Raw genomic sequence first — 12,798 nt, forward strand, 5'->3', positions numbered from 1 at the left:
CCCCATCCGGTTTTAATCTCAAAGGCTCCCATAGTTTAGAGAGTGCATTGCTAGAGCCCTTGGATTGAAGCTTATAAAAAAAAAAGATGTAACTTGCGCCATTTATAATGATACCAGAAAGATTGGAGACCCAATTCCATACAAATTGCTTCAATCGGGAAAAAAGGGAGATTTCAAACCTTGCGCCAAATTTTCTCTTCATAAATCCCCAACCATTTAAATTGACATAGGGAACAGTTTTCACCCATATAATACTGCAGGTGATACCTTTGCCTTATTAAATTGTATAGCCGGCAAAGATTAGAATCAGAACTTCCTCTGAATCAATCTCAATTGTGTTGTAAAGGTGTCACTTCTGCATCCGAAGAATTCTGCACCAGACAATTTGCAAAAGTATAACCCAAATACATTAAGTTGCCCACCTGTTGGATTTTCTTTCCATCAATCGACCATACAAATTTCTTAGCTTTGTTAGACGTTTTATAACACAAAATACTAATTTTGAAGGGTTAATTATCAACATATTATCAATAAGGTAGTCTGATGTCATCTGAAGGATTATATAATCTAATCTGGGTTAAATCAATAAGAACAAGATCGTCTGCATAGGCTAACAAGCCTATTTTCAGAGAACCCAACCTTGGTGGAAAAAGAACGGGTTGAGAAAAAGCAAGCAGCAAATCTGAAAAGTATAAATGAAACAAAATAGGTGCATGGACGCAACACTGCCTAAGTCCCATATTCACTAGTACTTCCCTTGATAACAAGCAGTGAGAATTCAGTCTTACCTATACCTTATTGTTAGAATGGAAGAGGAGCATGGTTAACAAACGAGGTATTATACCCCATCGCTCAGTTTGCATCATAAACGGGCTCTATTCACCATATCGAAAGCTAAGTTAAGACTAGCCAAAAATAAACAACATTGTTTGATCACTTTGACAGATCTCTGAAAAAGTAAACGAATGAGGCCGTTGGTAGAAGTGCCCACAACCTTTCTGAAACCATTTTGAAAAGTACTCAACTGCTGCGTCTCTACCGCCCATTGAGTTAAGTCCTTCAAAACAAAACTAGCTAGGACCTTAGATGACAAATCAATTAACGATACTGGCCTATAGTTAGAAGGAGACGCCCTGTCCCTTTGTATATGGGGACAATTATGGAAACAGTCCAAGATTCGGGAAGCACCCTACAGCTAACGATTTGGAGAAAAAAATACCAAAGAATGTTGTACCATAATACCGCATTTTCTCATCATGGTAGCATTAGAAAGGAAATCAGGGCTGCAAGCTCTAGAAGATTTTAATTTGAATAAGGCACTTTCTAAATCTAGAAATCAAAATTTACTTTCCATGGATACCCAGAGTGATTCTTGATAAACCTTGAAGTCCCACTGCTTTATAGAAAAAGCTTAGAGTTCAAATTAACCCAGTTAAATTCCAAAATACAATTAATCTGGACTCTTCTTTGGTGGTTGTCCATAATGTTGAGCAGTCACCATATACCTCTTGAGTCATGGTTAATTAGTTTTCGCAAAAAGATTGATTTCGACAATGGTATTTTCTTTTTACTTTATACACCTTCAGCCAGTATTGAAAAGACTCCAGCCGACAGGCAGAAATCTTCACTTCAATTCCCTTTTTGGAAGAGGATATAATGGCTCTAATAGCCTGTCTCTTAGCTTGTTTACAGTTTCTAATCTGGATGTCAAATTGTATACCAGGTAATTCCGCTAGAGGTTACCGTTTCCAAATGGACATTACGACAACTTCCTCCTTCTACATTCGTAAGGTGTTTGCAAAGTTACTGGTAGCACAGTTAAACCATGTATTTTTAGTAGATCATATACCCTTGTCTCAACTAGATTAGTCCGTAAATTGGGAGAAAAAAGGTTTCCCCTCCAAGACTATGTGAAGTAAATTACTTTCTTACATGCAGTTTTTTTGCATACGAACTTCTTAAGCACCATACATTCAAAAATGGCTGTGCCACGAGATGTTGCCTTGTCCTTTTGCCATGTTGTCCGTTAGCCTTCTTCCTGCCTTCTGAGGCCCAAATATGCCATATATGTTAAGCTCTTTCCTGGGCAAAGTGATGGTATGTATTTGTAGCCGGATGTGGGGGCTGTGTCTGCCCAGTCCCAGACCACATCCTGGCCGAAGTAGGTCTGTTGCTGGGCAGATGCGCTGGCCACAGGTTGTCCATGATTGAACAGCCCCAGCCAATTTGAATTGTGCAGATCCTTACTGTTGGTGGGCTCAGGTGAGTATCCAGCTCGGCTTTAAAAAGATGACTATAGCCATTCTGCAGAGTTCCAGAGCCAAGACTCCTTTGAAGAAGAGCATCCCACTGAAGACCAGTGAATAATAATTGGAGCCAACGAGAATTCTCATCAGCCTGCTCTTTCGTTCGATCTCTGGATGCCTTCAAGAGTGCTTCAATCCCAGGGCCAGTGGGAACAACCAGTCACAACCCCTGCTCGAGGCTCGTGCACTCCGAGGCCTTCAGAAGTGTCCCAGCACCACTCTGGACTGACTAGCTCCAGCCTGGGCTACCACACTGCATTGGTCGACATCCAGAGTCTGGCTTGGTACTCCACAGTCCTCGGCTAGGGACACAAGGGGCCCTACCATGCAGTTGCAGGTCAAGAAAGATGGGCCTTGAAGGACCAGCTTCTCGGTTTCCTCCACGAGAGTAGTATTCCACCACCTGACCAGTGTTTACTGTGGTCTCCACTGTTACAGAGAATTCTCAGAAATGTGCTGATTCCCTCCAACTTAGAGACCCCCAGCAGCTTTGCTGGATTTTGAGGACTTGATTTTTTTAACCTGGAGAGCATGAGACCCTTTTTTCCCCATTCTCTCATGTATTTTAATGTGATTTCTGAACTTTGTGTTTCTTTTGGTTGTGGAGTCTGACAAACTCCATAGCCATCATCTTTTACATTGTGCCACACAGCATCTTCAGTGCAGTGGCACAGGGAAGTCTTTAAGATTTCCCAAAGGTTTAAATACCTTCTCTGGGATAAACTACTGTTTCTCAGAGCAGTTAAGTGAAATTGACTTCACTTACATTTGTAACTTTCTAGACCCAGCACACACTATCTTACAATAGGGTGCTGGAGGGATTACCTAGTATCCCTTTTGTCTAGCTTCTCATATAACATTTTTATGTTACTCTTTTCTCACTGAATGGCTGGTGGCAGTGGTTTCATTTTAGCTACTGTGGTGTGCAATGACTGCGGGCTGCGTTCGCAGCTGCAGTAAAGCACCCATGGGTGCCATTTTTGTCAAAATGGCCCAGTCTTTTTTCGCCATTTCTTTGTGGAAAGGTCCTTCGAGATTCACTCTGCGCGCCAAACTAGGTTTGGTCCCATTGTTCGCTTTGCCTTTGGCGGGATTCACGAGTGAAGCCTGCCTCTGGCTCCAGGGTGTCTGGGGTGGGCAGGAAGTGAGGGAGGTGCCCGAAAACTCCCTGTGCTTAAACTCCTAGGAGACCCAACTGCACTCCTGTAGTGATTGGCCAGCTGACTGTACGGCAAGGAGAGCCACCCTGCTGGGTGACTGACAGCTAGGCTGGAATGAATGGGAGAGAACTGAATAAAAGGCGAGGCTTTTGGCTTGGAAGGCAGAGTCGACCACTGGACGCAGGAACCAAAGAAGAACTTGAAGAGGACGCCTGCTGCAACTCCTGGACCATTGGTTTTCCCGGTGAAGCCCTGCTTTTGTGCTGAAACTCCAAATTCGCATCGACAGAAGCCCCTGCAAGGACGACTTCTCCCCTTGAGTTGGTGGGACCAATCAACTCCAAAGTAAGCCACCTGGATATTCTTTCAGAGCTGGTTGCTTTTCCACAGAGTTGCTGCTGGAAACCGAATAGCCAGAGAGAGGAACACCAGATTGTGTGCGTTGCTTTTAAGTTGGCCAAAAGCTCCAGGAAGATCCTCCGGACTCCCAGGAAGCAGGACTGACTGAGCCCGAGTCCCCTCAACAGAGTGAGCGACCCCAGAAGCAAGGAAAGTCCATCTCAACAGCCGGGTACCGCGGTGTTGCTATTTGCGGCAGTTGCAAGGAGCTGAAACACAGAAGTGCCACTTTTTGGAAAGATTGCTGGTTGCGAACGGTGACAGTCTCATTGCAGTGCAGGAGTCCCCAGAAGTCGCCCCTTGTGTCCCCACGACTGAGGCCCAGGAACAGAGAGATTTGCAGAGCTGCACAGGAACAGAAGTCATCTGCTGCACTTTCTTCAATACAAAGGTACTGTTAAGTCTGAGAGATCTTACCTCTTATTGTAGAGTTGCTTGCATCTTCTACTACTCACAAGTCTAATCAACTTGTGGCGCTACATTTGATTCTTCTGTTCTTCAAAGACTTCTAAAACATTGTGCAAAGACTTTTCTACTTACCTACTTTTGCCCATTGATTTTGGCCTAGCCTGTTGTACTGAATGACTCTGCTGTGGGGATCCAAAAGTATTTGCCTGCTTAAGAATATTTGTGATCTCTTGTTTGTTCCAATAACTTTTTCCTTTGACCAACTTCTAACAGTATTCTAAATGCAAACAGTAAGATATTAATGTCCCCAGGACCCTAGCTATTGAACAGATCTGGCTCGCCCCCAGTTCCCCCAGGCCTCCCACACCTCTGAATACACAGGTGTTATCAGGTGCAAAGTCCTAACCACCACCTCTCTGTTCCCCTGGTCATGAGCAGTGGAGTTCTGGCCAAGGAATCCTCTTGGACTTTGCTGAAGGTGGTGAGATTGTGAGAGGGCATGCTAAGAAATATACTTGCTGTGTTCTGCGATATTTGCACCTACACGATGGCTTTGCCAACAGTAGTTCAGCATTATTTAAAGACTCCAAGGTCCATACAAAGGATTACTTTTGTATTGGACCTCATTTTTTAAGGCTGTGTATTGTGCTTTTCTACTCTTTGAATTACTTACCTGTTATCTAACTGCTTGAATAGTTATCTTGATATCAAAGTGCTATATCAAACTGAGCTAACCACATGAAAACTAAAGTGTTGGCGCTCTAACAATAGCATTTTAAGCTGGATTTACATATGTTGATGATGGATATACATACTAGATTACGTACCTGTGAACTTAATAGATAAGAGTTTGTTCAAGGCCCATTTAATATTACTGCATTTTTATACAATTTGCCTAACTTGAATGATGAGTGTTGTGTGTGTGTAACTGAACCCTTCAGCATCCCCACACTTTCCTAAACCCAAGCTTTATTGCTCAATTACATCATCTTGGTAGAATTTGGCTAGACATCAATGTATTTTCCTGTTAAGCAGAATAAGGTGGCCTCTCACTCTGTCCACAGGGCTAGTTCTGAAAATCCATATAAACAATCAAAAGGACAGAGACAATGCCAAAAAAAAGATGCTATTGCAATTGGACAAAAGAATCCATGAAGAGACAGAGCTTAAATACTGTAGTAGGGTGTAAAGACTCGTTCAATTCCAAAGGCAAGAATACATGGTTGGCAAACAAAGACGATAACAGCCCAGGCAACAATTTTCACATTACTTTGTGAGACCATATAAGCAGTCGCCTTTCAACTATAACCGGGTCAAAAATGAAGTAACTCTAGTACTAAACATACAACTTATCAGTAGCATTGGTTGTCAGTCTCGTTGAAACAGTTAAGAGAATGCTAAGGCCTATTGAGGTTCTCAAATAAATGGTTCCTAGGAATGACTCTACACACAGGATCAGGAAATTAAACTTTGAAACGTTTAACACGTGTGTAAAAGATTGCATTTCTTCCTTTTCAAATGTTTCAAAGTTAAGTTGCCAAAAATACTAATCACAATGTTTGCCCACCTAGACTCACCTTATTGGCCGCCCAAACACTTTAGTGTTCTCTTCACAGCGTCTTAGACCTTCTTCATTTATTGACAGTACCTGTTTTGGGGATAATACTGTGATGTTAAATAGAGGGATCAGAGGTCAAGATCATACTAAAACCCAGTGAACATGTATCAAAGGTGGATTACATGTTAGGGCACAATTTAATTCTCCAAAAGAGAGCAGGAGGGCAGTCTATTCAGCGATTACGCTCCACACAGTTTGGAACTCTGCTGTAAACTTACATGTCGAAGGAGGGATTCCTCTCCAAGTGCCCGTACTAAACCTTTTGTGTCCATCTGACCCAGCCTCAGCACATAGAGCGGACGGCCATCTGTAGAAACAATGGGTACACTTAGATAACTGCAAGGTGTGCAAGGGTACATCATAAAATATTAAATATTCTTGGAATTGCACATAATAAAGATGAAGCTAGAGGGGGAGAACACGAGAGGGGGAGAGTGTTAGGGAGAATTCTAAAGAATGTGCTAATCTCCTTTACCTTTTGAGACCCCCAGCAACTTTGCTGGATTTCTAGGATTTAAATTTTTACCTCGAAAGAGTGTGAGCCTTTTTTTCCCACTCTTTGATGTATTTTGACGGGTGTTTTACTTTTGTGTTCTTTGGATATGGAGTTTTAAACAACTCCATAGGCATATTTTTCTTGTGTATCACACAGCACATTCAGTGCAGTGGCACAGGGCTGTCTTTCAGACTCCCCACGCCTTAAATACCTTCTCTGGGACTGACTACTGTCTACCAGAGCATGTAAAGTTAAATTGACTTTACTAGTGTTTTTAAATTCATAGACCCAGCACACACTATCTTCCTATAGAGTGCTGGAGGGGTTGCCTAGCATCTGCTGTGTCTAAACACACAGTCAAATGTTACCCTTACCTCTTGAAATGGCTGGTGAGAGTGGTTTTAGAACAAACTACCATGATTTTTGCCAACCGTGGATTTCCACAGAGTTGCTGCTGGAAACCGTAGAGCCAGGGAGAGGAACACCAGTTTGAGTGCATTGCTTTTAAGTTGACCAAGAGCCCCAGGAAGATCCTTCGGACTCCCAGGAAGCAGGACTGACCGAGCATGAGCCCCCTCAACAGAGTGTGGGACCACAGACGCAAGGAAAGTCCACCTCAACAGCCAGGAACCGCAGTGTTGCTATTTGCGGTAGACGCAAGAAGCTGAAACACTGTACAGTCACTGAAAGTGAAGTTTGCCGGTTGCAAGTTTTGACTGTCCCAGTGCAGGAGTCCCCCCGACATCCTCCCTCTTGTCCCCACGACTGAGGCCCAGGAACAGTGAGATCTGTAGAGCTGCACAGGAACAGGAGTCATCTGCTGCATCTTTTCTTCATTTTAAAGGTACTGTACAAAGTGTAAGAGAACTTACCTCTTGCAGTAGAGTTGCTTGCATCTTCTACTACTCGCACGTTTAACAGCTTGTGGCCCTACATTGATTCATCTTTTTTTTCAAAGACTTCTGAAACGTTGTGCAAAGACTTTTCTACTTACCTTCAAAGAAGTGTTTCAGCCTATCTAGACTCTTGCCTATTGACTTTGGCTTAGCCTGTTTTAACTGAATTACTCTTATTGGGGGATCTGAAAGTATTTGCCTGCTTAAGAAATATTTGTGGTAACTTGTTTGCTCTAATAACCTTTCCCTTTTCACTTGCTCTTAACTAATTCTGAATGCCAACAGTAATACATGAATGTCAACAGCACCCTAGCAATTGAAGTCACCTGTGGGTGTGGTCTCTGCTGTATGCCATCCCAAATGGGTATTTACTGAATCTGAACTAAGAGATTGTGTAATTTTGAAGTATATTTGTGTGGTGTTTTACAGTGCTCCCTTATGAAGAAGGCTTACATTAACTGACGGGTAAATAAATAAATATTTTTTTTTTAATCAAGAAACCCTGTGTGTAAGTGTTTGCTTGAATACTTGTCACTGTGAACCTCTGTGTAACTCCCCTACAGCTCACATTGACCCCTCTTGAGATAAGCCTGGCTACTCGTCCACACTATCAACCTGTTTAGTACAAACTTATACCAAAGGTTGGGTTACTACTGTCAGGAGGTCAGGGTTGTTGTAGTGCACCCTATTGGTACTGCATACAATCTTGCCTAACAGAGCCTGGGAGGGGGCGCGAGGGAGGGAGGGCGAGAGTGTGTGCGTGCGTGCGTGCGCATGCATGTGTGCACACACACACGTGTGTGTGCTAGCAGGTTGAGCAGGCATCTGCCATCAAACTATGTTGTTAAACTGAAGTGTTGAAAGGATTCATAAACAAGAACTCCTGAAACTAGCACGGTTTACCATACTGAACGCCTTAAAACAGGTTTGTGTGCTGCATAATTTTGCCATTTCTAAAATTATGTGCAAGAAAAACCAATGTTGAACGTAGGTGGGTATGATGGAATCTATGAAAGTTGCACAAAATAATGCTATGAAAAGTTGTGCGTTTAATTCTTAAACTTCCTGTAAACATGAAGGGATATGGTTTTTGTGGCATTTGGTGTTTCATTGCTTGTGTACATGGATCCAGTCAGATCCCAAAATTTCAGGGTTAGTGGCGCAGTTTAGGGACACCACAGTCAAATTACAATGCCTTGCCACCACACTGAGAACACATCTATATGGTTTCAACCCTATTTTCTACCCTTGTTCGGTCTTAATACGTGGAAAGGTTATCTATAGCTTGCTACACAAAGGAACTCATCACACTACATTCACAAATGATGCTCTTGAAGCTCTATGCAAATGCTCTTTATCCCTTAGCTTCTCCTCACCGCCACTAAGAGGCTAATGACATTCAAATAAGGGCAGCACCTTCTCTGCATCTGGCCAATCCTGGATTCAACCTTCAACATTCCAGCATTGTATGCACATTAGAATCCAGAGCAGTACCTCTCCTTCCTTCTTGCTTCCTCCAAAACAAACATTTATGAAAGCAGACACTCCACCTTACAAGGCAGAACAAATAAAACAACCTCATTGTATATAGATTATGGAGTGTTTTTACATTAATATAAAATCTCCTGTTTGATATTAAAATCATGATGAATTTTAAGCAGATGAAATTCAAGCAATAGCCCCGACACCAGGAGGAACTATAACAAGAAATACCACCTTCCGAGTGTTAGGCAAGATTGTATGCAGTACCCTTTTGGGTGCAGTACAATAACCTTGACCTCCTGGCAATAGGGACCCAACCTTTGGTACAAGTCTTAACTACACAGGTTGGTAGTGTGGCTGAGCAGCCATGCTCATCTCACGAGGGGTCAATGTGAGCAGTAATGTTGTGACACAGAGTTTCACAGTACAGTTATTCAAATAAACACTTACACTCAAGGTTTCTTGATGAAACAATTATTAATTTATTTCAGTCAGTTGTATAAGCCTTCTTCAGAAGGGAGAGATCTATATGTAACAATTAAAATACACTTCAATGCACACTATTTCTCTAAATCAGATGATACCCCTTGGTGATGGCACACAGACACTTCCTACACCCTCTGGTGACTTAAATAGCTAGAACACTGTGGACATTGATTTATCACTGGTACATCTAGAGCAATACTGAGTTTAGTGTAAAAGATAGAATAGAGGAATAAAACAAAGGTTAACAAATTAATTCATAAACAGGTAAGTACTTTTGAAACCTTCCAATGTTCAGTAAATTAACCCTTTCCTGGGGAAAAGATAAAGCACAATGTCAGATGTAAGAAGAGTCACGCAGGGAGCCAGGACAGCCAATGTTAATTGCACAATGTCAAGGGGAGCTGAAGATCTTTGCAGGTAGGTTAAAAAAATAAAATAAAAGTCTTGCACAATGTTTTAAGGAATGTTTGTAGAAAATAAAACACTTGAAGGGCCACAAGCTGGGAGGCTTATGAGGGACAAAGCTTTAGCAACTCTGCAAGGTAACCGAAACAGGTATCAACTGAGAGCAAGCAAGGCTACACAACAAGAGGTAAGTTCTCCTAGACTTTACAGTACCTCTGGTTGGAACAAATGGTTCCAGCTGGCTTCTGTTCCTGTACAGCTCTGTAGATCTTGTTCTTCCTGAGTCTCAGCCGTGGGGACAAGAGGGAGGACGTCTGGGGACTCCTGCTCTGCAATGGGAAGGTCAGCAGCAGCAGCAATGGGCAAACTTCAATTCAACAGTCCTTCAGTGTTTCAGCTCCTTGCGTCTGACAGCAAATAGCAACACTGCAGTTCTTGGATACCACTTAAGACTTTCCTTGCTTCTGGGGTCCAGCACTCTGTTGAGGTGGCTTAGGCTTGGTTAGTCCTGCATTAGGAAAGTCCGAGGATCTTCCTAGCGCTCGGATCAGACTTAAAAGCAACGCACACAATCTGGTGTTCCTCTCCCTGGCACAGTGGAAATACAGCCAGCTTCAAGAGGATGTCCAGACGCGCTTACTTTGGTGTTTATTGGTCCCACCAACTCAAAAAGGAAGAGGTTGTCCTTGCAGGGCTTCCCTAGTTGAGGCGAATTCGGAGTTTCAGGACAGCAGCAGTGCTTCAACAGGCAAACCAACGGTCCAGGAGTTGCAGCAGGTGTCTCCTGAAAGTTCTTCTTCTGATTCCTTCGTCCAGTGGTCGACTGCCTTCCAAGCCATATGCAGGTTTCTCCCATTCATTCCAGCCTAGCTGTCAATCACAAAGCAGGGTGGCTGTCCTTGCCAGACAGCCAGCCGGCCAATCACCTTTGGGTGCATTCCTGCAAACAAGGGGATTAAGCACAGGGAGCTTCGGGCACCTGCCCCTACCAGACATACTGGGGCCAGAGGAGGGCTTCACTCGTGAATCCCACCAAAGAAAAAACACGGAGAAAGGGACCAACCCTGGTTTGGCACGCAGAGTACATTTCAAGAAGGACCTTGCCAATGAGAAATGGCGAAAAAAGAAAACTGGGCCATTTTGACAAAATAGGCACCAATGGGTGCCTGACTGCAGCTGCGAACACAGGCCGCAGTAAATACACAATGGTAGTAAAAAGTAAACCACTGCCACCAGCCACTAATTGTAGAAAGGGTAAAATAAAAAAAGTTACATGAGAAACTAGACAGAGGATCCTAAGTAACCCCTCCAGTACTCTATTGTAATCAGTGGTCGAAGTGAGCGGGAGCGGTGCTCCTCTACTTTTTTAAATTACGTTTTACAGCTCCTATACTTTTATATTCCGGAATGGTTTCGTTTTAAAATAAAAGTGTAGGAAGACGTTGCAGCTTGCCCTTTCAGTGCACTGTACTGAACGTTCCCCTGAACAGTAGGTATTAGTGTTTGGGGGTTTGTATTGTGTGTGGGAGAGGGCGTGGCGATGGGGTTTGTGGGGCCTGGGTGCAGGCTAGCAGGGAACATAGTTCCACTACTTCTTTTCGTACACTTCGACACCTGATTGTAATATAGTGTGTGCTGGGTCTCGAAAGTTACAAAATGTAAGTAAAGTCAATTTGACTTCACTGCTCTTGGAAACAGTAGTTTCACCAAGAGAAGGTATTTAAACCTTTGGGAAATCTAAGAGACTTCCCAGTGTCACTACACGAAAGGTGCTGTGTGACAATGTAAAGATGCTGCTTATGGAGTTTGTCAGACTCCACAGTTAAAAGAAACAGAATAAATCACTTTAAAATTACATGAGAGAGAAAAAAGTCCTAAAATTCAGCAAAAAGAGCTGGGGGTCTCTAAGGTAGAAGGGAATTACCACATTTCTGAGAATTCTACCTAACACAGACACCAGTTTTGGGGCATTGGCCATATGTTCAAAGGACTGATAATATAGAGCAACTAAAATATTGAGATCCCAAGCATGATTGGGATTTGAAATGCTACTATTGTAATCTAATTTTGCATCATGGGTATCTCCACAAAGTACAAAAGTCATGTAAATGAAAAGGAACAAGTTACTTACCTGTAACTATTCTCCAGCATGGGTCTGGCATGAATTCACATGCTCATGAATATTCACCATCAGGCTGGGAATCCTCGGTAAAGAAAAAATCAGTTTCAGTTTCACTTCTGAACTGTCTTTCTCCTAACAACCAATCACTGGTCTCTGGGTCATACTGCCCCCAGCCAATGACTGCCCTTTACCTAAGCCCCTCTGGCAGCCATCTTTAGATTTGGTAGCACATAAAGTGGCAGTAGGACCAAGAGAAAAGCCGTAGAGGAGTAGGCGGAAGGGTTTGCATGCGAATCCATGCCAGACCCATGCTGGAGAACAACAGTTACTGGTAAGTAACTTGTTCCTTCTCTTGCATGGGGGCTGGCATGGATTCAAATGCTCATGAATAAAGCATACATAGCAGTACACACATGAACCACCACGGGAGGTGGCAAGGCTCAACCTTAAGCATCTCAACATTAAGCATCTCTTACCTCCTCAACAGGCTCACCTTCAAGCCAACAGGTTGCGCAGCACTGCTTGGCCGACTCTGGACTCCTCTCTGGAATCCTTGTCGACGCAGGAGAACTTTGTGAAGGTGTGCGTCGACCTCCACGTAACAGCCCTGCAGATGTCAAGCAGGGGCACATCAGACAGTAACGCTGTAGTTGCAGCGAACGCTCTGGTCGAGTGGGCTCTCAGATGGCTAGGCAGCGGTCGGTTTGCCAACCGGTGACAATGGGTGATGCAGCCGGAGAACCACCTGGAAATGGAAGCATTGGAGGGCCTCCCCATGGTTCACAGGCCCAAAGTGCACAAAAAGATGCGACGTCTTTCGTGCGGTCCACACAGAACTTCATTGCTCTAGCCACATCCAGTGAGTGCAAAGCCCTCTCAGAAGGCGACGAAGGCGTCCGGAAGAATACAGGTAACACCAAGGGCTTGTTTAGATGACAGTTTGACAGCACCTTGGGCATGAAGAAGGGGTGTGTCCGTAGCACTACCCTCGTCTCGTGGAAAGTCAAATAAGGTTGTTTA

At 43.5% G+C, this 12,798-nt stretch overlaps 1 protein-coding gene across 2 annotated transcripts in view; it reads right to left on the reverse strand.

Moving 5' to 3' along the window:
* The window catches only part of SEC14L1 (SEC14 like lipid binding 1), a 510,699-nt gene that overhangs the window by 197,930 nt on the left and 299,971 nt on the right, over positions 1–12,798 (reverse strand). For both annotated transcript variants that reach the window (XM_069654651.1, XM_069654652.1), the window contains exons 9-10: positions 6,110–6,198; positions 5,851–5,921 (exon numbers count right to left, since the gene is read on the reverse strand). In XM_069654651.1, the coding sequence (XP_069510752.1) occupies positions 5,851–5,921; positions 6,110–6,198 (160 nt within the window). The remainder of the gene's footprint in view (positions 1–5,850; positions 5,922–6,109; positions 6,199–12,798) is intronic.

Source organism: Ambystoma mexicanum, chromosome 3q (assembly GCF_040938575.1).
Source record: "Ambystoma mexicanum isolate Mex_15411 chromosome 3q, UKY_AmexF1_1, whole genome shotgun sequence".
NCBI lineage: Eukaryota > Metazoa > Chordata > Amphibia > Caudata > Ambystomatidae > Ambystoma > Ambystoma mexicanum.